This window comes from Cavia porcellus, unplaced genomic scaffold (genome assembly GCF_034190915.1).
Source record: "Cavia porcellus strain 051 isolate PalLab524CR breed Dunkin Hartley unplaced genomic scaffold, mCavPor4.1 scaffold_4, whole genome shotgun sequence".
Lineage (NCBI taxonomy): Eukaryota > Metazoa > Chordata > Mammalia > Rodentia > Caviidae > Cavia > Cavia porcellus.
In genome coordinates this window covers 84499042-84523708 of record NW_026947487.1, presented here as the reverse complement: position 1 = coordinate 84523708, position 24667 = coordinate 84499042, and the positions used below count along the sequence as shown (strand labels likewise).

The window sequence follows — 24667 nt, the reverse complement described above, 5'->3', positions numbered from 1 at the left end:
CTACTCCAAAAGGAAACCCCATGACTTCTATACAGTCAGCCTTCCCTCTTCTCCTAGCTTTGCACACACATTAAATCTGGTTTAGAATTCTATGAATTTTCCTACTCCATATATTTCATATAAATGGAAGCATAATGTCTGACCTTTCATATCTGTTTTTTTCGTACTTAGCATAATGTTTGTGAGGTACAATCATGTTGAAGCCTGTGGCATTGTTTCATTTCTCTTTATTGGATGGATGCAATTTCACTGCATGGATACACCACATCTTGGTTATGCATTCACCTGTTGATGGACAATTTGGGTCTTTCCCACTTTTTGGCTATTGTGAATAGGGCTGCTGTGAAAATCCATGTACAAGCTTCTATTTGAAGACTTATTTTAAACTTTTTTGGGCATATACATGGGAACTGAGTTGCTGCGTGTGATAATTCTTTTTCTAACATCTTAAGGAGCCTCCAAACTTTCCCACAACAGCTACATCATTTCACACTCACGCCTGTGAAGTACGAAGGTCCCAGTTTTTCACATCCTTGTAACCACTTACAGTTTTCATTTTTTGTCTTGTTTTAATTGTACCCATCTTCGTGGGTGTGCAGAGGCATCTCACTGTGGTTTTGATTTGTATTTCACTAATGTCCGGTGAGGTTGAGCATCTTTTCATGTGCTTTTTGTCCTCTTTGCTCTTATATGGGAAAACTCTCTTCACACACATTAGTGCATCTATTTAAATACTAGAAATCTAACTTTTGAGTAGTGCAGGAACTGACTGCATGGAAGTACAGCTGATACCCGAAACACACAACACAAAAGGTAACAACGGTTCCTTGGTAGTTGAAGAAAGCTCGGTGCGCTCTCCGTGGTGCTGAAACCACAATGTCTATCAGATTCCTTTTCCCAGGGCCCGGCTGAACTGCTGTCCAGCTTTCCTAGCACCTGAAAAGCGAGGGCTCAGGTAGTACTAGAAGGAAAGGCAACAAAACGAGATACAGCTAGACTACCACTATGGGAAGAGATTAGCTATGAGGGCAAAAAAGAGAACTTTTGATTTTGTCATCATTTGTGAATAGTAACAGTTACCAAGAGGGGAAGTAAGCCCTAAAGAGATTACAGAAGATATATTGTACAATCAGAACAGTAAGCCAGACAAATATCTGCAAAATATGCTTGGATGGAAAACACACAAGAAAGCCAGCCAGAAGTAGAATCCAATTGATCCTAGCTTTACCTTTAAAATATCTAGGTGTGGTGAATTCTTATGATCTTCTATTGCTTGGGCATTTGTTTTGATTTGGACTTTCCTATACATTTCCTATACCAGAATCAAGGCTCACCTTTGACACAGTGTCCAGTGTCTGCACTATGTCCAAGTTTCTTCACGTGTTTAATCCAGAAAGCTGTCTTGTACACTTGTGCCTGCTGACCATTGCTGTGGGTCAGCTAGGATCAACCTAGTCACTGACTCCCACACCCTGCATGGCCTATACAGATCTGACACAGTGGCTGTGTCTCAGCCAGTGTGACTCACTGGAACTCAGGCCTACCTCCCTCAACACCACCAATTAAAACTCCCTTGGGAAACGTTTGAATAAGTCCCTGAGCCCCCAAGAAAAGCTCTGGCCCATGGATATCTCTCTTTGGCTGTACCCTCTGACTTGTGTGTGTCTGTGGCCTCCAGCTCTATCAGATACCCCAAAGGACCCCTAAGTGATAAAATATTTATCTACATTTTGTATCCTTCTTAATTTTTGAAGCACACTCTTTATTTTAAAGGCTCTAAATCACATCAGGATACTTTAAAAATTATATCAGCTGTGAAAGATAGCTGATGTTCAACAAATTCAAAGCATAGATGTACAGTAGAATTATTAATAAGTTGACACTTATGTATCATTTTCCTCACCTGATTTAGTACAGTTGCTCAGATTTCTTTTGGCTAGTATTTGGATAGCATGCATTTTCCATACTGTGCCCTTTTTTTCATAGTAAGGGGTATGAGCTCCAAAGACTCATCTTTCATTTTGAAAAGATATCTTCACATTCTCCAGGCCTCTGAATGTTCAGAAAATTCACTGGGGCGATGCCCTCTTGAATTCTTGTGGGGTTTATTTTGCGTGTGTCTTCCTAACACACATTAAGTACTTGCTGCCTTCTGCTCACCAGATCTGATCCACACAATGATGCGAATATAGTAGACAAAAGAGATTTTTTGGAATGTCAAGATTATCAAGATCTCTGTGCACTATACTGAGGGAAAGCAGAATCGGCAAAGCCCCAAGGTAACACTGGAGCAGTATCCTGTTGGCTCTGCCACACAAAAGTAAACTGTTGCTGGGGAGGGGAGGGCACACCAATAATCCCAGCACTCAGAAGTCCAAGGGTTGCCATGAGTTCAAGGCCAGCCTGGGCTACTTAGTGAATTCAAGGCCAGCCTGACCTGAATAATGAGACCTTGTCTCAAAAAAAAAAAAAAAAAAAAAAAAAAAAGGAAACTATTCACTTGAAAATTAGTGTAGAAAAAAAAGCATTAATCCACATGAGAGCTGCACTCTAATTTCCAGGGGCTGTGTTGATTTGCTGAGTAAAGATGCTCACCCTGAAGCTTGCAGGTAGAATGACAACCTGATTAAGTTTATCATCATCTAAAGGATCATCTGGAGGCTAATCATTCTCTAAGTCTATCTGGTGGATGGAGAATTAAGTGTTGTGATATAACTATCCTGCTTCTTTCAAGTTTTTGATGGGGAGGTTAATTTCTGTAGTTTCCCCCCAGGAATATGGTTTTTGCTTTTGGTTTACTATCTTGGTAGGGAAAAGATGTTTCTGGAGACTCTTAGAGACTTAGCTCTCTCATTTGAAAAATGGATTGAAACCAGGACCTACCTCACAAGCTCATTATGATGATAAAGGAGATAACTCGAGGTGCTTGGCACAGCTTGTAAGTGATAGAGTTGGGAACAAACCCCACATCATCTGATCCCAGCCCTCTGTGTTTTCCAAGATGCTACCCCCCACCATGGGCAGCATGAAAGGGGCCCTCAGAAGAGGTTTGGGGTGTTGAGAAGCTGCTGGAGCAGCTATATGTGTGCATGGGGACACTTTCAGCCCCCTGGAAGAATGTGATTCAATTAGATAGCTGTCCTAACATCAAGCCTGTGAGCACAGGGCTTTCATTCATACCTTCAACAAATAATCAGTGAGCACCAGTCAGAAGCTAGGTGCTTTTGTGAGTACCCAGAGGAATTATGGCAACTTTGACTAGAAGTGAGAGCAGGGCAGGGGAAAGAGATACATTTGGAGCTGACTCCTGGGATATTGTACCCTGAAGCCCTTCCTCTCCCTCACCGCACTGAAGCCCATCTCTTGGTCCTGTTGACCCTGTGTCATCTGACCTCCCAGGCCTTGCCTGTCCAGGTGCACAGGGCACACTTCAGGTGGCAACGTCATTCTGCACTCATGCCTCAATTAGCACGGCCCCTCCTGTATCTCTACCTCTGTGTCTTTCCCTAAGCTCTGGAAATCTTTCTAAAATGCAGTTAACTGCACTCTTCCTAAAATCTGACATTTCCTTGCTGCCCAGGGTTGATCTAGCTTATACAACCTGTTACTCCTTACTCCCATCTTGCATTTCTAGTCCTGTCTCCTACTTGTCCCTCTTTGTCCCTTGTGGTCACCATTTCCAAGCGCCCTACACTCTACACTCTCAGGGTTCAAAGTATTGCAGTCCTCTGCAGTTCTGCTGCTGTATCGTCTGCCACTGCCTAGGCCAATGGAAAGACTCCTGTGTACTCTTCAAAGCCCTTTCATGGTTGCTTCCTCTGTGAGGCTTTATTAGATTTCCCTCCTCTGGCCTAACATGACACCTTGTTTGCCCTTGTATGTGCATGTAATTGGTATTTCAAAATGGAACTTTAAGGTTAAATTTTTTCTTTTAGAGATAAACAACTCCTCTAAGCTTCCTGCTGCTGAGCACATAACTAACACCAGCCCAAATGAAGTGATGGATTAATCAGATGCTGGCCCAAAAGGCTAGAACTGTTTGTTTTCCACAGAAAAGGGGACAATGAGCTGAAGGGGGCTAGAAGCACAAGCAAGTGTGAGGGCTGCATTGCCTGTGATCCCCCCTCCCTCTGTCCCTTACTATAAAAGACCCTTGCCCACCTGTACACAGTGAGATGGTGATTTGAAATAAATGGGCCCCTCTGTGTGAAGGAAATGGGCTAGCTTTGAATAAATCTTTTTTACCAAATAGATGGCCTTTTTTTTTTTTTATTGGTAGTGAGAGGTGCACCTGAGTGTGTGAACCTAAGTGTGAACACATTCTGGAATCATTGCTATTTGGGTTCGTATCTGTTCCTCCACAGCTTACAAGGACAAAAGCTGACCCGTTGCCATCTCTCCTGTGTCAGTGGGGATCTCTAGTTGTCAGAGAAGGGAGGCTGGGGTGGAGGAACATGGGTGTCAAGCAACAAGGTGGAAGGGTAAGATGGGAGTGGTGTTTTCTGGTGCCCCAGGGACAGGTGGCCTTGTCCCTTCCTCATGTCTCCTCCTCTCCCCACGTGGAAGCCCCAGGTTCCTACTCCTCTCACCTCTCCAGGTTTCCGGGAACACAGGAGTCACTGCTCCCTCCCTGCCTGCACTTGGCAAAGCACTGGGCGGTGTCATCCAAGTAGAAGGGGTCAGATGGGTGTGGCTTGTTGGGGAGGCTCTTGCAGGCATCTCTTGGGGTTTCCTTTTCTGGTGCACCAGTGGACCTCACCCCATCTAAAGGAGAGGTCAGAGTATATCGGGTCAGGACCCCAGCTGCAGTCACCCACCCTTCCCCAAGTTTCAGGTCCCAGGGTGAAAGAAGGTTCCCCCACCACACACACACACACACACACACACACACACACACACACACAGGCTGGGGGGTGCTTTGAGGAAAGCATAATACAGTACTGGAGATACAAGGAGGTTTTTCTGTTTTTGTTGTTTGGTACCGGGGATCGAATTCACGACTGCTCGCTTGCAAGGCAGGAGCTTATGCTGCTGAGCTAAATCCCCGGCCCCACAAGGAGGTTTTTTAGTGCCATTCCTCCTTTATTGTCTCCTGCAGGGAGCAGCCTGGCTTTTCTGAGCTGTTTCATATCAGAGGCTCAAGGCCTTTACAGCTGTGGCTATAACCTCACAGCTTGTGGCACCCTGAATACCCAGATCGTGGCTCCATACATCCTGAGGAATGAAGTCATGAACCAAAAGAGGAAGTCAGGAGAGTTTCGATTGGAAATAAAGAGACAGAGAATAGAATAGCTCCTGGATTTTTAGGAGAGGTCCTGAATGGGGTGGCCACATGGCCACTTGATCTAGAACCACTTATAGATAAGACAGGAGTCGGGAATTGCTTAATAGTTTAGTGATCACCTGTCACAGGTGGCCATTAAAGAAGTGACCAGTTGAAACTTAGGCTCACTACCTCAGTTCCTCTCCAGTGTTTGCAGTGAACTGGGATCTTAGACAGTGGGGTGGTTTGCACTATTATTCCCTCAGAACTCCAGAACTTAGGGGACAGCCATTAGCTCCTTTTTAGGAGGGATGGGCCACATTTTGTGTGCCTGAGGAATGTTTGTTTCTGGCCCAAAGTTCTAGTTTGCTATTTATATTTAAATTCCCATTGGTATGGCTGATTACTCAATTCTATTGCGGCTGCTCCCTTGTCTGGCTGTCTTACTCTAAGCTACCTAAATAAAGTTAACATTTTCCCTTCTCTGAAGAAGTATCCTTAACAGTTGTTAAGGGAGAACAGGCAAAGACCAAATCTAGCTGCTTTGTGCTGAAAGGGATCGATGTTGGGGAACCAACAATCAGGAACTTCCTCCAGAGTGTTGGTCTAAGGGAGCTTTGATAGATGCTGGGGTCTTTAACAGCTACAGACTCTTCTGAAGGCCTATGCAGTGGATCAAGTAGGAGTTGTGTCACGCCTCATCATTACCATCTTCCTGACCATTTGTTGGGAGCCGTGGCACTGTCAAGTCATCAGACGCGGTGATTGCGAGGCCTGTGGGAAAGTACAAAAGCCTGAGCTAGATTACCCCTCTCATCGAGCCCGCCTGTGTGGCACCTGTTTCTTATCACCCCACTAAGTTCCCGCCTCACAGGGTAGTCTGCCTAGCTATTAATCCTATATATAGCCAGTGCCTCCACCCCCGAGAGAGAGACTGAAGCACGGAAGGAGCCGCGGAGAGCGGACCGGTAGAGGCTTCGGGGCAGACTGTATAAGGAGAGAATAAAGAAAAGCCTGACCACCGCCAGACCTTGTCGTGTGTCTTTCCTGCCGGGCGGGAGCGACATCGACAACCATTTACAGTTTGACAATCTCTAGTGGAGAATAAACCAACTTATCAAGTGATTAAGAATTAAAATTGCACTCCCCCAATTACATTGTGAATTAAATGTAACTTTTGTGGAAAAAAAAATCATGGCCCAAATAAGAACTGGAATGAAAAAGCAAATTGGAAGAAGGAGCCGAGTTTAGATGCTATTTTTTAGGGATCGAAATGGAGATTGTAAACAGCAGGGGCCTAGACTTGCTTATGGAGGTCATCTGTAAGTCTAATATTTCTTTTAGCATTTTTAACCTGATGTGAATTGTTTATCTGAAGATAAGTTTTATTTATTACTGTACAAGTCCTCCCAGTTTTTTCTGTAAGAAGATAGAAAGCTCTAATTTTAGCTAAGGAATTTAAAGACTCATTGAGCTTTTACAAATGTTACTGTGGATTTCTAGCCTCATGAAACCATAACAATGGTCAGCTACAGCTGTAGCTGGAGGCTGTGGCAGGCACTAGTGCCAATCCTGGAGCCCCTTCTCTTTATCGGTATTATTATTGTTTTATATATCTTTTGATTGTACTTTTCTGCTGACTGTTTAAGATCAAGTTAAAGTAAGACCTGTGTTAAACAAAATTAGCCTCTCACTGTACATATCAAAGTCAGTTAAGGCTCCTCAGGTGTTACTTCTGGAATCACATACAGAGCATCTCTGGCTGTGTCATCTCCCAGGGTAAGTCATGGTCTTGCTTGATCACATGGCTTCCTATGGGAGACATTTCTCTCTTTAGTGACCCTCCTTTGCATTGATTGACATCTATTCTGTTGGGTCCAACGATTTCCCTGTTCAGGAGATTGGGTGACTGACTAGAGTTGTAGGATCTCATAGAAAGTTCCCCTTATATCCAGGGTCCTTGTTGATGTTGGAGGTCCAGGGCCAAAATATTGGCTGTCCTCATTACCCAGTAATCCTTTTATCTTTGGTCTCCAAACCTCAGCTGTTGAACACCTAGGAGGTTAGTCATGCCAGTATGCAGCAGGAGCAGTAGTTTAATTAGCTTATCTGGCTACTAAGCATCTTGAAACATAAAGTATGATCAAAGAACTGTTATTTTTTTTTACCAATCACAGTTTCTTAGAAGTCAAATTTCTGTAGAACGCTAGCAGACAATTTTAAAGTTTTTTAAAGAAGTTTTGAGATAGAGACATCATATTTTAGCATGACATTATGATATTATTATATGTGAATAAGGTTTTATTTTGCTGCATAAGGTTTTATTTTATATGTGAATTAGGTTTTATTTTGGAAACATTTAAATTTCTATTTTAGTATAAAATAACTTTTTAGTCAGTTATCTTTATCTAATTATAAAATATTAAATGACAAACTTTTTTCTAAATTTATTTTAATAAAGTATTGAAGAAGTCAAATGTAGTCATTTTATATGCCTAGGGTCTAGATATGTATTATTTACAAGAGTACATCTATTAGTTACTTTGAATATACTAACCATATATACTTTTAATATTATAAATTTGACTTTAAAGCTTATATTTACTACATTTTTTGATGGATTTCTAGTCCCATACATATAGGTTGTACCATAAATTAATAGTCAATTATTTAACAAACATAAGCTGATTATCGAAAACATTTTATATTACAACATTAAAATATTTAGCTCTTAAAGCTCAATTTTTAGTAATCAAAGCCTAACAATAGAAAATGTAAGAAACTATCTTAATAACTTATAGAACCTTTACCTTTTAAATTTAACCAATAGCATCTCAATATTTTAAGAAAAAATTGTTTTAAACATAAATGTTTAACTTTTTAGTTATAGCCAATTTAGTTACATAAAACATGTAATTTTTTTTTTTTTTTTTTTTTTTTTGTCTTTTTTGAGACGGAGTCTCACTATGCAGTTCAGGCTGGCCTTGAGCTCACTTTGTAGCCCAGGCTGATCTCGAACTCGTAACGATCCTCCTACCTCAGCCTCCTGAGTGCTGGGATTACAGGAGTGAGCCACCACGCCCAGCTCAACATAATATTAAGGAGATTTTTTGAGTGAGGCTCAATAAATATCTGAGGAAAAAAATGGAGAAACTGCAACCATCAGTGAGAAAGACTGAAGCAAACTGGTTCAGTCAGCTGTTCTTTCTGGCCACAGAAGGGCGTTTTGCTCAGTAATTCCTCAGTAAGTGGTCCCCACTTAGTTATCCTAACCGTTACTTAGATGGCTCATCTTGACAGTCAAAACTTTCTTAAATTAACTAAATAAATCATTTCTTTCACTACCTCCTACAGCAGGTAGAGTAAGACAGCAAACTAAGGCTACATCTTCTCACCAGCGAAGTGAGCTAATAATCTCTCTCTTTTAAATTTTAGAGGAAGATTAGTGATAACACTATGGTAACTACTATTAAGTCGGGTTATTTGGTGGTGAAGCACTAGGTTGCTGAAACTGTCATGCTTTGACCTGTATTGTTATGTGTTAAGCCCTCTTTTATTTCATCCTCTCCCTTATTCATTACTTGTACCCTTACACTGTTTTGTTTTGTTCTCTTTTTTTCTCTTTTTCCTTTTAAATAAAAAAAAAAAGCAAAGATTAGTGATAACATACATAAAGGAAACAGCCCATTGTTGGTATTCAAGAGCCATTGTTTTTTTGTTTTTTGTACCGGGGGTTGAACTTGACCTCGAACTTGCCAGGCAAGCACTTGTGCCACTGACCTAAATCCCCAGCCCAAGCCTCTGTTTTTTATTCCGAGAGAGGGGAATTTTACACCGAAACAAGTTGCTTACACATATGTGGATGTGTCTACATATTTATAGCTCTCTTTCTCAACAAATGTAATGCCATGCAAGGCAGCCAGACAGATGGTGGGCAAGTTTCCTTTAGGGTGAGAGATTGGGGTTTCATAAGCGTTTAAGAATGAGGAACAAGGGTCAGTAAAATTGGGCAGCAAATGTGATTACTTAGAGAATGTCTTCCTAAATCATTTAGCATCTTGTAGTTCTTCTGGGGAGAAGCTATATTCTTTAAAAAAATTACACGTTTACCTATGCAGTGTTTTTTTTTTGTACTGGGAATGGAACTCGGGACCTGTGCTTGCCACACAAACGCTGTACTGCTGAGCTGTATCCCTAGCCCCACCAACACGATTTTGACAAGATCATTTCTTTTGGTTAACAGAAGACCTGTAACTTTAGATAAGGAATCTGTACTCACTGGGAGGAATGAATAGCTTTTACCACAAAGATCTCTTTCTCTCTCTCTCTCTCTCTCTCTTTTTTTTTTTTTATCAGTATTGCTATCTTGTATCAGTACTGTTATGCCTTACTGGAGCCTGTTGGCCAGGGTTTTAACCCTTGGGCTGTGGTGGATGACTACACAGGTGCTACGTGCAGAGTTAAAACCTAAACCAGTGATGACGAACCTTGTAGAACTTTCAGTGAATGGTAAGAAACAGCCCACCTTAGCACACATGCCATAGTTTCGCCACTGATAAACCATACACAAGGACACAAAATGAAAAAGTAAAAGTCTCTTTTCTTACAGGTCCCCAGCCTACACCTCAGCATTCACCACTTTTTTTAGTTCATCACTTTTAAAAGTTTATTTTCTATGCATATGTAAACAGAAAATTTCTTGAGATATGGTCTTGCTGAATTTCCCAGGCTGGTCTGGCACTTGTGAGCCTCCTGCCTCCGCCTCCTGAGTAACTGAGATCACAGGAGTGTGGCACCATGCTCCGCAGTAGGGAGATCTTTTTGTTGCTGTCGTTGTAGCTTGGATTATTGAGACAGGGTCTCACTTTGCAGTGGCTGAGCTTGAACTCACTGTGTAGCTTAGGTTGGCCTCAAACGTGTTGATCCTCCTGCCTAAGCCTCCTAAGTGCTGGGATTACTGTAGTTAGGTCATTTAAAAACTCACACAAATGAGACCACTCAGTGATATATCTTGAAGGGATTTTTTTACCTTATCTTTTTGTATAGTTGAGAGGTAGGATAGAAAAAAATAAAAGGTAGAAAAGACTCAAAGGAATCACAACTAAAAATTGTACTTCGTAAGAAGACTGCAACTTCTAAGACTCAGCCAGAATCACTCAAGATAGCCCCATGCCAGCAGACCTTGGCCAGATTTACTCAGAAGGCCATAAATTGACCCAGTTAAGAAAATAAATTACAGACTGAGTAGATCCAGAGAACGTTTAAGTCACCTATCCAAAAAAAAGTTGAGGTCACCTCTCCAAAAAAACGCAAAAGTTAAAACCCAAGCCTGTGAACAGGCCGGTACTTTTAGAAGGAGGTGGGGAATGGGTGGGAACGTCTATCCCTAGCTTTTCATTCCCTCAAGAAGAGTATAAATGTACCCAGTCCCAAACTGCAGCGCATCGCATTTCTTTGAGCACCTGCACTCTACTCTTGAATGCCTCCTGTAACTGTATCTCTGCCTAATAAACCCTGTTTGGCCCTTTTTCCGGCAAATCCTAAAAAACTGTTTTCTGCAGTGGACATCAGCAACCCTGCTACAGCAGAGTGGGTTAAGTTTGGGAGACTCTCAGACCCAGCCCCGTGACAGTCTCATACTACTCCAGAGAGAAAGTTATTGGATGTTGGGATACTTTTCACCTGCACCTCTATTGATAAACATGTAGGGTTTTGGTTTGAGGCTCTCTCCCTCCCCCGTTTTGAATGCTGCCGTAAGAATTCTGGAGTATGTGTCTTTATCAGCACATGGTGAGGAATTATAGAAAACATTTCTACCAGAGGAATGTACAGGTCAAAGTGTATGTGCTTTTAAAATTTGCTAGGGATGTGGGGCTGGGTGTGTAGCTCAGTGATAGAGCACTTGCCTAGCATGCACTCATCCCTGGGTTTGATACCTAGCACTGAAGAAAGAGAAAAGAGAAAGAGGGAGAGAGAGAGAGGGAGAGAGAGAGAGAGAGAGAGAGAGAGAGAGAGAGAGAGAGAGAGGAATGGTTAATGAAAAAGTGCTATTTATACACAATAAATCTGCCACCAAGAAAGAAAAACTTGAGTCATTTGTAAGAAAATGGATGTACCATGAAACCATAATGTTAAGTGAAATAAATCAACACCCAAGCTTAAATATCCACCATTTCTCTTTTATGAAAAAGTACAAAATATGGTGAGAAAAAATAAAATGATAATGATAGGAAGCAGGGAGGTAGATCTAAAAGGGAAAGGGTTCAAAAGATAAAAGGAGGCAAGAGAGAGAGGAGGACAAAGAGCTAAAAAAGGAATTAAGATGTGTTCTGTGCATGTACCGATTCCCCACACAGGATGTAAACATTATGCCTGCACACGTGTACTATAAAAAGGAAAAGGAAAAAAGGAGCTAGGTTTAGAGCGTGGGTACATCTCGAGGCTCAGTACTCAGCACCAAAAATATATAAAGAAATATTCAAAATTAGTGAATTTCTCCTAAAAAAAAAAAAGGATATGCCCACCAAAAGTGGGTAAAAACGCCTATTAATGACATGCTCACAAGACTAAATTTTTCCAAACTTTCACATTTTTGCCAACCTGCAAGGCCACGTTGAGTCTCATTTTAAGGATCAGAACCTGTCTTTGAATGGTCTTCACCTGCCTGGTAATAGGAACGAGGTCAGGACGCTGAGCCTGGCGCTGTTCACACTGGCCCACCAGGAATGAGGTTTTCCCTTTTGTTCCTTTGTGTCAACACTGGGGACTGGACTGGGGCCTTTGCACTGAGCTGCAGCCTGAGCAGCGTAGCTCAGGCTGGGCTCGTACTCACAATCATTCTGCGTCAACCTCCTGAATAGCTGGGGTTACGGCTGTGAGCACCCCGCAACTCCAGCAGGAACTGATGCCAGCAGAGCTGCCCCTGAGTGCGGGGAGCAAGGTGGGCAGGGCACGGGCACTTTCCATTTCTTAACACCTTTCTCTGGTGTTTGAGGTTAAAAAAAGCACACGCAGTGGTATTTTCCATTTAAGAGAGATTACTTCATTTTGAATCATTAAGATAAAAATAAAATCCATGTTAAAAGTGATGGCATAACAAAAAATTAGAAGAAACGTTGGGTAAAAAGAAGAACATTTTAAGTGCTGGGCACTGGTCTTTGGTGCTTTTTGCTCCACCACTGCCCAGCTCCTGCGGAGAGCTGAAGCCATGGGGTTTGGGGTTCTGATGATGTGGAGGATGATGTAGGGGAAAAATGGCTTGCACAGTATGAGGCAAGAAAGCCAAACAGCCTGCACTCATGGCCAAGCCTTCCGTCTTCCTAGTCGTGGTAAAGATAAACGAGTGTGTCCGAAGCATTCAAGCAGATGTCTTGGTGTGGGGTTCCACTAAACACGTTCCAGGCCGAAATGGAATCAAAAAGCTGCAAATACAGTGTGTGGTTGAAGAGGATAGAATTGGAACCGATATGTTGGAGAGGCAGATCCTGCTTTTGAGGACTGTGTGCAGTCCAAAAGATCTAAGAATTATCCCACGTCATTGCATTTTAATAACAGTTTGAAGGACAAAAAATATTTAGAGCACATTTTTATACTAATCAGATATATGTGTGACACTGTTGTTTTTATTAGCAGATAAAGGAATTTTACACTTCCCCTAGCTTGTATGATGCTCTGCTTGCTGGGGAAAGGTAGCTGGAGGAGCTGTCCATGATGGGTGGGTGTTTGCACTTTAAGTAAAGGGAGAGAGATGGACAAGCAGAGGAGGAAAGGAAAAGAAAGAGGAGGGAGGAGCAGAGAGGAGTGGAAATTGACAGCTGAAGGCGAGCTGCCATCTCTGTCCTCCCACCCCAGTGTCTGCCCTAGTGGTTAGGAACGGTCCAGGCGGTGCAGGGCACAGAGCTTCCCTTGTGCCCTCCTGTCCTGCAATCCTCTCATTCTGCTCTACATTTCACAACTCAGCGACAGGAAGTTTTAGGCAAGAACCCAGCTTAGAGAAGCCCATAAGACTGCATTCAGCGCAATCAAGGACACCTCAGGCCAGGCGCGAGTGTGGGAAGAGGCCGCCTCACCCTACAGACGCCCGCGATCTCACCCTGGCTCTGTGCCTGCAGTGCCCACTGTGAGGCCCGCAGAGGGCTGTGGAGCCAGAGGGCCGGAGGCCACAGCTCAGACGCTTCACACGCTGTCTTCACACAGAGGGACCTTTTCCTTCTTTCAGGACTCCCTGTCTTGCTCCTCAGCCTCAGAGTGCTGAGATCTTCCCGCAGGCAAACTATCTTTTTTTCTTTTCATTTTTGTTTTCCTGTCCACATCTTTGTAAAGTGTCCTTCTCCCTCACACACTGTTTTTTGGTGGCAATGGGAAAGAATTAAGCCTGAGGGTTTCATACTGAGCTACATCTCCAGACCATGTTATTTATTTTTAATTTTTTTTTTTTTTGTCTTTTTCCTTTTTATTGGTACTGGGGATCGAACTCAGGACTGCCTGCTTGCAAGGCAGGAGCTTATACTGCTGAGCTAAATCCCCAGCCCCCTATTTTTAAATTTTTTGAGACAGGATCTCCCTAGATCAAAAGCTAAGTTGGACAGTCCTATGGTTTGTGTCTAGGTGGCTCCCCAAACATCATGCAATCATGGAAGTGCCTGAATCTAGTGTTTGTGATTGGTTCGTTGTCTAGCGCTGGGATTGGTGGTGTAAGAGCAGTATCTGCCCAAGGGCAGAGCCAGCATTCAATGTAAGGATGGGAAAAAGACATGTTTTCCCCCCTCTTTGCCCTTTCACTCTTGCTGTTTGCAGCCACCATGAATGTATGCCCCTCAGCCACACCACCCTGCCTTGGAACCAGCTGAGTATGGATTGAAACCTCCAGAAAACTGTAAAATAAATAAAAATTTCCTTGCTTCACTTTGAGTGTCAGGTATTTTGTCTCAGCATGAGATAAAAGTAACTAAAACACACTCAATGGGCTGGAATTGTAATCCTCCTGCCTCAGCCTCTCAGTGTGTTGGGATTACAGGTGTATGAGTGCCCATCATTGCCTGCAAGAGCATACATCTGTCTCCTTCCTGCTCAGTCCTAACAACCCAGTTCCCAAATGCTGATCCCCATCGCTCCCCACAGCTGAAGTAGCTGTCCTTCCAATAGACTGTAAGTCTTGGGGCAGGGGGCATGTGGTACTAAATTAGGATGGAAAAAATAAAAGACAAGTAGAAAGGAAATCAGGCTTTTGAATTTGTGCTGTGCTTGTAAGAAAACCTTCAGTTTCAGCCCACAAAAGTTACTCTCAAGCATTTTTCCCTTCCAGGAAACTCATTTTTTAAAAATCCTAAAGACCTTAGACACACAGTAAGCCTGTAAACTGGGCTCTGGACCACCTCTAGATATGAAGCTGCCAGGCTTTGCGTATCTAACAACCTCTGAAGCCCAAGAGTAACAGCTCTTGTGAATGCCTCAAGGCCCCTGAGGCACCACCAGCTCATCAGTGCATCCAGGGCTGCTAACAGCCTGTACCAGGACCTTCCACTTGGACAGCATGTCTGTTTTTCACTGTTTTGAGCCAGAGGCTGAACCATGTCACCAAATCACCCAGAATTTGAAGAGAATTCTTTGAAGCCCAAGGAGGTTGATCCCTGTAGTCAATGTTACATGGCTAGATGCAAGACAGACACCCAGGGAGACAGACACACAGACTACTTGCTGAACCTAGGTAACCAAGGTGCCCACAAAGAGCTCAGATGTGAACAAACACCAGGGAGGGGCCCACAGGGCTGCTACAGAGTCCTGAGAAAGGCTACAGGGCCAGGTGTGGTGGGTGGCTGTCCTGGGAGAGAGGGCAGCAAGGGCAAGACAAGCCTTCGGCTGCCTCTGAGACCCTGTGTGTCCGGGAGGGTAGAGAGTGGGAGGCACCGGGTCCCCGAGCACAGAGGGCTGCAGCGAGACCAGGAGAGGAGTGGATGTGTGGGTGGAGTGGGTGCAAGTCCTGTCCAACCTCAGCTTCCAGAGCGTACATCCTGCCCCAGGAGCTCAGAGCCCAGTAGAATAGCTCATCCCAGGCCCATTCAGGCCCTGGAGCCACAGCTTGGATGAAGGGCACCTCCTCCACCTTCCCATCCACAGCGCACTATGGGGAGACAAGGGGACCTGAGTCACATGCTGACCAGGTTCATTGGAACAACAGGACTGGCCCAGAGGGACAAGACTGGAGGAAGGGTGGAGGTGGTCATGGGTTCCTCAGAAGTCACACGCCAGACTCCCCAGCTCCTCATCCTCCCGCCCTGCCCCTGCCCGCCTTTGGGTCTCTGTCCTCCCTGCCCCGGCATTTTCTGTAACAGAGAGTCTCTCAGGCTTGGCAGGAGGGGCCAAGGAGCCAACACTTACTTGAGGCCAGGAGGAGGAGGAGCAGCACCCGCAGATCCCTGGGTATCTCCATCCGTGGCAGGCAGAACTGTGTGGCTCTCAGGTCCTCTAGTCTCATACTCTGTCCAGCTGCCTGTCTTTCCCCTGGCTTCCCCACGCCTCTTCCTGTGGCTTATTTCTTCCTGCTCAGTGGCACCATCCATTGGATTGTGAAAGGTAAGTGTGGGGAACTGGGTGGTGCTCTGAGCCTCACCGTGCAGAGACCATCTGCAGAGGGAGCCAGACTGAGCTCCCAGCGACCCTCCCACAGCCAACTGCTCTAAGGAGCTGGGGGCCTCTCTGACTCTCATTTCTCTACAGACCAGTGACAGTGACAGCTGCCTCCTAGGGCTGTGTCGGGATTAGATGACCTTTGACAAGCTGAGCAGTCTGGCTACAAGGATGAGGTCAAGGATTCTGATAGTAGCTGATCGGAACACAGCTGGACTCGAGCCCATACCTGCTGGGGCCAGAGACAGGAGCTGACCTTCCCCTGCAGACTGGAGAACAGGAAGCACAGAGAGGCAGGATGGAGGGCCAGAAGCGTGGGCCCTGGCGGATGATCAGGACTAGCTGACGTCTGTTTTGACCACTTCCTAGCCAATAATCCTGTGTAAGCTCTTACCTAGCATGGGAAGGACCGAGAAGTGATGCCTGGAGAGCTGTTGGGGCAGGGAGGGGTTGTTATCACTGTTGTCTGATGATGATTGAGTTGGTTACTGTCAGTCTTCCAGGCAGGAAGTGAGGACAGCAGACACACATGAGCTTCATTGGGAGGAAAGGGTGTGGCTGCCAACTTGGGCCCAAGTTCTGTGGCCCCCATGGAAACCTGCATGTGGCCAGGACCTTGCTGTGTCCCATGCCACTGGGAGGTTGGAAGTGAATGGGCATCTCACAGAGCAGGGCCATGCTCATCAACATCCCCTTCAGACCTACAGGCTGGAGCCTCAGGGCCTAGCTGGGGAGTCACCAGGCCCTCGATGGCCTCTATCTCCCCTTCCTCCCACATGGTCCCCTGCTGGGCCCTCTGGGCCTGGGGAAGGGTGGAAAAGGAATGTTAGAATCCAGATGTCCAGAGCATCCAACCCACCCAAGAGGCCAACACCAGGAACCCAGAGCAATCAGCCTTCCTGCTAGGACCCCAGCAGGTGGGAAGCTGACAGGACGGTCAAGGAGAACCAGGAGGGCCACCCTGCTTACAGCCCTGCACTGAAAGGCTCCAGGGGTCCAGGGACTGTTCTGGAGCCACTTATGCCAAATCCCTGAGGGTCCCTCAAGCTCTCACATTCAGGCCCCACCAAGAGCATTGCTCAGCTGCCCCCAACCACCAAGGCAGCCTGGCACTTGTCCTCCCAAGCCCAGCCCCAGGCCACTTTCCCCTGTCCAAGCTCCCCTTGGTGGCTGATGAGGATCAGAGACTGCAAGGCCCTAACCTCGACCACAGTGGCACTTTACACCCAACACACATGGCCTCTATCAGAGGTGACCTGGTGGTCACCAGATCCCTGCCTAAACTGTGTCACAGGACAGAAGAGAGATTTAGCAGGACAAGGCAGAGGGCAGGCTTGGGAGAGGGCCCACTCTAGCTCACTGTTGCAGCCCGTCTCCTTCAGTCTGGTCATGAACCTGGTCACCTGTGTCACATGACCAGGCCAGGGCTGCATTCAGCCCTCAAGTGTGACCTCTTTGGCCACAGAATGTTTTGGATTTGGCAACACGTTCCAATCAGTGCATTTTGATACGATCATCTGTGTTTCTCAGAAAAAGCAGGCTATGTGGGGCTTTCCCTCACCATGCAGTGACAGGCTACCCTCCTTGTGGGGTTTATAATCCTCACTCCACCACAGACCCCACTCCTTGTCACCCCATCACTAACATCCACACCATCTCGCCCGGTCCCCTCATCTCCCGTGACACAGGTTGAAAGGTTCCCAGTGGCTGCTTTTCCCACACGTAGGCCTGCGTCTCTTTCTCGTTTCCTGATTGGCCCAAGGTGTTTGGGTCAACAAGGTTTCCAACGGGAGCTCAAGGAAAAGCTCAGAAAAAATGTTGGCACTGCTTTCTTAGACAACAAGAGCTGGCTTTTATTTTTCTTCTTGACAGTCTTCTACAGTTTCCAAATCCTCTACAACAGATGTATACTTATTTTTCATATCAAAAGACAAGTGAATACTAAATACTAAAAAACACATCTTCCTCATTTTTATGGCTGAGGTCAAGATCCAGTGCCACCTCCTGCCAGAAGTCTCCCTGGGTTCCCAGCCAGGAAAGACGGTACCCCAACCGATGCCTGGGACTCACATACTAGGCTGAGATTTGCAAGGGGAGTGTTGAGATCTAATAATCTGTGTCCCTATCACCTAGTACAGGCTGATGATTGTCCAGTGTATGTCTGTCAGGTAGAATTCACCATGATGGGCACTGAGCATGTCCGGGGCCACTTTCAAGGATTCAGAGATGACCGTTTAGGAGAGTCAAGTCCAGATCAGCCTCACCACAGGACACCTCAGCCTTCTGAGTGTTGGGAGGGAAATAAAGCCAGACTGCTAGGTCCCACAATTCTGGCCACGGGAAAGCTTCTGGAGAGGCCAGGGTCCCTTTGAGATGTGAATGGGGGTGAGGCAGCTCAGAGAGAGGCTCCAGTGGAGGGACCTGTCCAGCCCGGGCATCAATGCTGAGCCCAGCCACAGACAGACAGGCAGAGGCCTGGGCAGTGAGTAGACAAAAATTTACAGCAGGCACCAGGCAGCTCTTGGAAACCGCTGCCCAAAACTGGGGACTTAGGTACTGGGGTAAGACTAGGGTGACCACAGGGAAGGATTGGGGAGAGGGAAGCAAGAGGAAAGCCTGGGAGCTGGCGGACAGAGCCTGGTGCAGAGATAGGTGGGTGCTGCTGTGCTCCCGGAGCCCCTCTTCCTGGGGGCTCTGCTCCACCGACCTGTCCTGGGTGCCCCGGGGTTAGAATGACAGGGGCCACGGATCCTACATGGTGACCACCAGGCACAGAGCAGCTATAGCTACATCTTTGTCCTGGGTGGGGTCACAGAGGTAAGAATGTGCCAAGCCTCCAATGCCCCGGCCTGACTCTGAGGCTTGCAGGCCCCAACCATCAGCAAGGGAGGTGTGGCTGGGGAACACAAGGCTTCAGCACCAGGGTGGGGACAGGACAGTCCCACAGCTAGAATGGTGGTGCGCCTGAGCCCTTTTGGGGCCAAACTTGGAAGTTGAGTCATCCCCACGGTCAGGTCTAGTCACCCGGCAAGAGCGCATCTCTCTAGGGTCCAGGGCCTTCTCAAGCCAGAGCCAGGGGTTGTGGGCAGCTCCACATCCTCACATGGGGCAGCTGAGCTGGTGGCCTAGATGCGGCTGGACGAGGTGCTGCCCGAGTTGATGGGGAGCCTGGCGCTGTCCGAGTTGCTCTTCAGAGGGGATGGGCCACCCCGAGCCTGCAGCCGCATGAACCAGTACCACAGGAAGATGAGGAAGCCTGCAGGAAGCGGTGGGGTGCACAGGGCTCAGCCGGCGTGGAGGTGACCCTCCCCACCTGCCTCACCCCTCCCAGAGGCACTTCCCCTCCCAGCCTCTCCCCACACCAGCAGCCTCCAGGCACCAGGCATGTGCTAGGTCCCCATCCTCGCTTCTGTCTCCTCCACCACCTCCTCCAAGCCTGCTCCATTTGTTATGATTCTGTTTCAGAGATGAGGACACTGAGGCTTGGGGACCCAGGGAGGGGACTTGGCTGAGTCAGAGTGGGAGCTCACCCCAGCTCGGGAGCTCATGGGGCGAGCTCCCCGTGAGCTCCAGGTGACACCCTGTACTGGAGAAGTGGTGCAGTGCCATCTTGGTGGCTGTGTGCACTTTACTATAACTCTCAGGGGGCACCTTCCTTCCACAGGGGAGAAAAGGAGGGCTCAAAAATGAAAGAAGCGAGGGGCAGAGGAGCCCAGACTGGACTCTAGGGCGTCAAGCCGGGAGCCCTATGAGCCTGCCCTCTGCCCCTTTCTCTCACTGGCTGCCCTTCAGCCATGCTCTTTCTCATCATTCTCCCAATGCACAGCCTTGTGCAACCTCAGAACCTTTGCTCGTGCCTCTGCTCTCTGCCTGGAGCTCCCTCCCCACCCTTGGACTCCTCAGCTGTGATGTGCACACAGATGCCCTGGACATCTTGCTAAAATGCAAATCTGGTCAGCCCACAGCGGGCCACCTCCATGCTCCTAATGAGCCCTCAGTGATGCTGATCTGGTCTGCGAGCCCATTCGGGTAACACGGCTCTAGATCTCACCATTGCAGGCTCTGCCTATTGTCCTCAACTGTCTCCTACACAAAGTGGGTCCCAGGCCACCTTCCCTAAAGCTCTCCCAGCCCAGCTCAAGCGCTGCCCACCGCACTGCCCACTCCAACTGCCCTTCTTTCTGAGGAGCCCGTGACGGCTGCGTTTGGTGGCTCAGGCTCAGCCTCCCTATGAAGGCTGGCCTCTGTGAGAGCCAGATCCTCATCCAGCTGGAGCCCAAGACTTAGCACAGGGCCTGCACATGACTGCACATAACACATGACTGAAGCCCCGACAGCGAAGCTTTAGGTGCCTGGGCCTGCTGCTCCCAGCTCTGGGCTCCACACAGGCAAGCTGCTAGGCCAGGGGCCTTTTGCCCACCTACCTTGGAGCGAAGTTATGATGCTGAAGAGGTAGAGAATGACAAGCTGGAAGGTGCCAGAGGCAAAGGAGAAGAAGATCAAGGCCCAGGGCAGGCCGAGGACCAGGCTGAGGCCCAGCAGCGTCAGCACATGAGGCCATTTCTGGTTGTGTGGGCGCAGCCGCAGGATCTGCACCACCATGGTGCCCAGCATGGCCAGGTTAAACAGGAACACCAGGCTGAAGAGGCCAAGGTTGGTGACGTAGCCGACCAGGGAGTCCCGGATCCAGCACCTGCAGGCCAGGGTGCCAGGGTTCAAACATGGCCAGGCTGGGGCCGTAAATCCACAGTGGACATCACACATGTTGCCATGGTTACCACTGCATGCCAGCTACTTCTTGTTTCCTTTACTCTCTCTCTCTCTCTCTGTTCCTCCCCCCCCCCTTCAGTACTTGGGCCTAAACCCAGAGACTCCACACTGAAATACATCCCATCACTTTTTTAAAATGTTTTATTTTGAGACAGGTTCTTGCTAAAATTCAAAGTTGCCCAATCTGGGCTCAAACTTACTAGCCTCCTATCTTAGCCTCCCAGAGTCTTAGTATTACAGGCATGTGCTGCCACTCTGTATATGGAGTTGGTTTAATTTTTTAAAAGCTCATGTAAATTAACAAGTCAGATTCTCTAAAGAAAACATTAACTAAATAACGCTAGCAGTGTCAAGTTCATGAATTAAAGAGACGGAAATCTTAAAGAATTTCCTCCCAGGCTGAAGCCCAGGAAGCTGGCTGCCAGGCCAGGCTGGGTTCAGTCAGGACTGCAGACAGGACCTGCACCAGCAGGGTAAATGAGCGGGTAGATGGAGGCTGGATATCATCCCCCTCGTCCCCTTGCTGGGTGCTTTGAGCAGCCCTGGATGGCCCAGAATGGGTCCCCAGCCTTGAAGCCTTGCCCTTTCCACCTGCACAGGCAGGCAGGCAGCCTAGGCACAAGCAGGAGCCACAGGCCTCCTGCACACACAGCCTCCACCAATGAAACTCAGCTCACAGCAGGGCCAGGACTCACGCATGGTCACCTGGCTGATCCAGGCCTTTTGTTACTCAAGTGACCCTCTGCCCAGGGTTCCAGCAATCACTAGGCCAATCCCTATAGCAAATTGGGGCTCAAGGAGTCTCTCTGTTCTCTGCAGTTAAAGCCCCAACCCAACCCAGCACAGCCACTCACATGGACGGGTAGATGACGCTCTCCGGAGTCCTGTGCACAGCCAGGATGATGGGCCCATAGTTATTCACATCCACCAGGGCCACCAGCATCACCAGGAGGGCAGGAAAGCCTGGGGACAGTACCGCCCTGAGCTCATCTCCATTGCCCCTTTGAGGTCATTGCCTGCCCTCAAGACCCTCTCTCAGCCTGTGCCTCCAGCCATCTGGGAAGTCTCCCAAGCTTGGGCTCTGCCCTTGCCCAGTCCAGCCAGGCTTTCCTGTGGTGTTGGGCAGGGTCTACGCTAACCTTCCGAGGCCCCAGGAGATAAGGCCTATGCACAGGGAGGAGAGAAGGAAGAGATGAGAGGACATGGCGAGTGGTAGCTCAGCGGATAGCACGAGTGCGGGCCCAAGAGCACACCTCTCCATAGGTGGACAGAAGGCTCCCTGGGGTCCTGGCTCCTCACACCTGGGGCCTGACACAGAACCTGCTCAAGTTTGTGAAACAGGAGGGAGCAATGAAGAGGGGCCCATGAGAGACATAGGGGTTGGTCAGAGAGGGAGAGGTCAGAGGGGAGAGGTCAGAGGTCTGCAGAATGTCCAACACAGCCCATGGCACGAGCACAAGAGATCTGGGTGAGCTGTAAGTGGTTTAGGTCACAGGTGACTTGGCCAAGAACAGAGTGATGAAGCCACAGAGCATCTGGCACCTAGAGTCCAGGGGGATTCCCAGGCAGGGCCATTGCCAGCCCACATGAGTCAGGTGAGTGAACCAGGACCTGATTGTAGCCACACACATCCCCCAACCACATGGGCTTGAGCAGTGCGCAGCCTGCACATGCAGACATGGAGGCCCTGCCCACAATCCCCCTTTAACAGCGTGAACAGTGTGCAGAATTTATTTACTTTATCTTCCTAAAGGGAACCTTGGCCAAGTGCAGGGGAGACCCCAGAGAACAGGTAGGTGAAGGAAGCCATGAGGGAATTTGGAACCTAGGAGGAGAAGCAGAGCCAGCTGCCTATGCTCAGTCAGAAACAAGTGGGAGAGGTGGTTCAGGGGACCCCTCACCCAACTCACTCACCCCAGCCCACAGCACTCAGCTTGAGCACATAGCCGGGAACATAGGTGCCGAAGACCTCCACCACGAGGCGGTGGAGGTTGTAGCCCTCGAGGCCCATCCAGGAGAGGCAGGCGAGCAGGGAGAAGTGCAGGAAGATGGCACTGGCACAGCAGGCTGTCCGGGAGCCTGTCAGGGCCACCGGCTCACTGAGCAGGAAGCTCACGTCCAGCAGGAAGACGGCCAGAAGCAAGTTCATGTGCACCTTGATGGTGTAGTCCCGGGGCTTCCTCCTGCAGGTGGGGTGCAGGAAGGTGGGCTGGGACATACACACCCTCACGCGCGCATGCACTCTCCTCCCCACGGCTGCAGCCGGGCCATACCCACTTGTCCCTGGAACCTACAATGTGCCTGGTCCCCTGGGCTAAGAACACACGCACATGTTCTATGTAGTGGAAATTAAACCCAAGGCATTTGCACTGAGTTACATCCCCACCCTCTTTACATTCTTTATTTAAGGTCTTGCTAAGTTGTTGACTTCTAAAGTGGGGCTTGAACTCCCACTCCTCGTGCTCTGGGCTTCCAGAGTGCAGAGATAACGGGGGACAGGATAACTACGCACAGTCAGCAGTGGAGGAAGACAAGGCCGCCAGCATGACAGGCCAGGCCTTCCAAAGCCATCGCATGAAGACCAGTGTCTTGGCTGGAGGGAGGAACCTGTGCCTCCTCTCTGGCTGTGTCTGGGAGTGTAGGGTGGGTGCATCTGTCCCCTGGGCTTGCAGGGACTGTGTGCTTGGTGCCCTCATGGATTCTAGGTGGCCCCAGCCTAGCCGTCCTGGATGCCTCCTCCTGCTCCTAACTCGTGACACCACGGTAGACTGCTCCCTCAGGCTCAGATCTTCTGCCTACTCCTCCATGAAGGGAAGGAGGGTCCCTCATAGAATCAGGCTAAAGGTCTGGCACAGACGCGATTTCAGTTTCTAATGGTTCCTGTGCCTGTGGCATGTTGTTGATCCAAAATGACAAGGCCATGCATGCACACATGTACCTGTATACAGCTGCACATTGTTCTGCTCCCCTCCTCCTGACTGAGGACAGTGAGGACATCCTGGGTGTCCCCCAGAACCAAGTCTCTCTACTACCCAAACATGCCCAGGGCCTGACTGCAAACAGACTCCAATCCAAGCTAAGCAAAGCACCAACAATCTGACAGGCTTTGCCACTTCTTGCTGTGTGACCTCGGGCAGGCCAGGTACTCTCTCTGCCCTCTCCTGCCTACGCTAGTTGCAGGGCTGGACCAAGCTGACACTTGTGCAAATGTTTACTGTCATCACTTCCACTACACTATCGTGTGCACACAGCAGTCACAGCTCATCACCCAAAGGTGGGAGTGCGGTTTCTTATGTGAGCTCACCAAATCAAAATGCCCGTCATGAACTAAGAAGTGTGACCGAGATCGTATCCAAAAGCCATAGACACAAGGGTCAAACGTGTCCCCCTGAGGTCAACAGCTGCCCCAAGTGCCGCCTCATCTTGGGGTCTAAGATGAGCAACAAACCCAGGAAGCTCTCCACGGTGGTGGGGCCCCGCCCCGCCCCACCCGCCCTACCTAGAGCACAGGTGGGCTGCGATGGTAAAGACACAGGCCAGCGCAGAGATGACACAGCCCACGTACGACAGCAGGGTGAGGTAGTGCTTGTGCACGGTGTCCACCTCCACAGAGGAGACCTGAGGGACAGGAGGGTGTCTCAGGGCCAGCTCCACACTGAGGGCCACTCTGGGAGGGCTGGAACAGGAAATCCCCCAGCTGAGCAGCCAGGGGCACTGATACGGGTTGATGCCTTCCCCATATCCAGAGAACCCCAGTTCTGGCCCAGCATGAATGACAGATGGCCCCTGACTAACGATGGCTCACTTAGGACTTTTTCAGCCATACAAAGGTACAGTCAGGAGAAGCTCGTCTTCTCCCGGGCCCCTGAAGTCGGGCAGCAGCAGTGAGCTGCAGGCTGAATACCCCCAGGAGGAGTCCTGGAACCATTCCCCATGTGCTGGTCAGCAGTTCAGGAGGACCCGGTGCATTTTCGTCTTTCCGTGGTGCACTGGGGGTGGATGTGACAA

At 48.3% G+C, this 24667-nt stretch overlaps 2 protein-coding genes across 9 annotated transcripts in view; both read right to left on the bottom strand.

Annotated features, from left to right (window-relative positions):
- The window catches only part of Adgrg3 (adhesion G protein-coupled receptor G3), a 29185-nt gene extending 11605 nt beyond the window's left edge, over nucleotides 1-17580 (bottom strand). For 3 of the 5 annotated variants that reach the window (XM_013154984.2, XM_013154987.2, XM_063247389.1), the window contains exons 1-3: nucleotides 15641-17580; nucleotides 5972-6037; nucleotides 4590-4764 (exon numbers count right to left, since the gene is read on the bottom strand). In XM_013154984.2, coding sequence (XP_013010438.2) covers nucleotides 4590-4764; nucleotides 5972-6037; nucleotides 15641-15737 — 338 coding nt within the window. In that variant the 5' untranslated portion in view covers nucleotides 15738-17580. The remainder of the gene's footprint in view (nucleotides 1-4589; nucleotides 4765-5971; nucleotides 6038-15640) is intronic. The other 2 variants (XM_013154985.2, XM_013154983.2) reach the window with 2 other exon arrangements.
- Nucleotides 17581-17717: 137 nt separating this feature from the next.
- Nucleotides 17718-24667, bottom strand: part of Adgrg1 (adhesion G protein-coupled receptor G1) — a 35522-nt gene continuing 28572 nt past the window's right edge. For all 4 annotated transcript variants that reach the window (XM_063247388.1, XM_023566008.2, XM_063247386.1 and 1 more), the window contains exons 10-14: nucleotides 24159-24277; nucleotides 22574-22842; nucleotides 21514-21622; nucleotides 20314-20582; nucleotides 17718-19145 (exon numbers count right to left, since the gene is read on the bottom strand). In XM_063247388.1, the coding sequence (XP_063103458.1) occupies nucleotides 19015-19145; nucleotides 20314-20582; nucleotides 21514-21622; nucleotides 22574-22842; nucleotides 24159-24277 (897 nt within the window). In that variant the 3' untranslated portion in view covers nucleotides 17718-19014. The remainder of the gene's footprint in view (nucleotides 19146-20313; nucleotides 20583-21513; nucleotides 21623-22573; nucleotides 22843-24158; nucleotides 24278-24667) is intronic.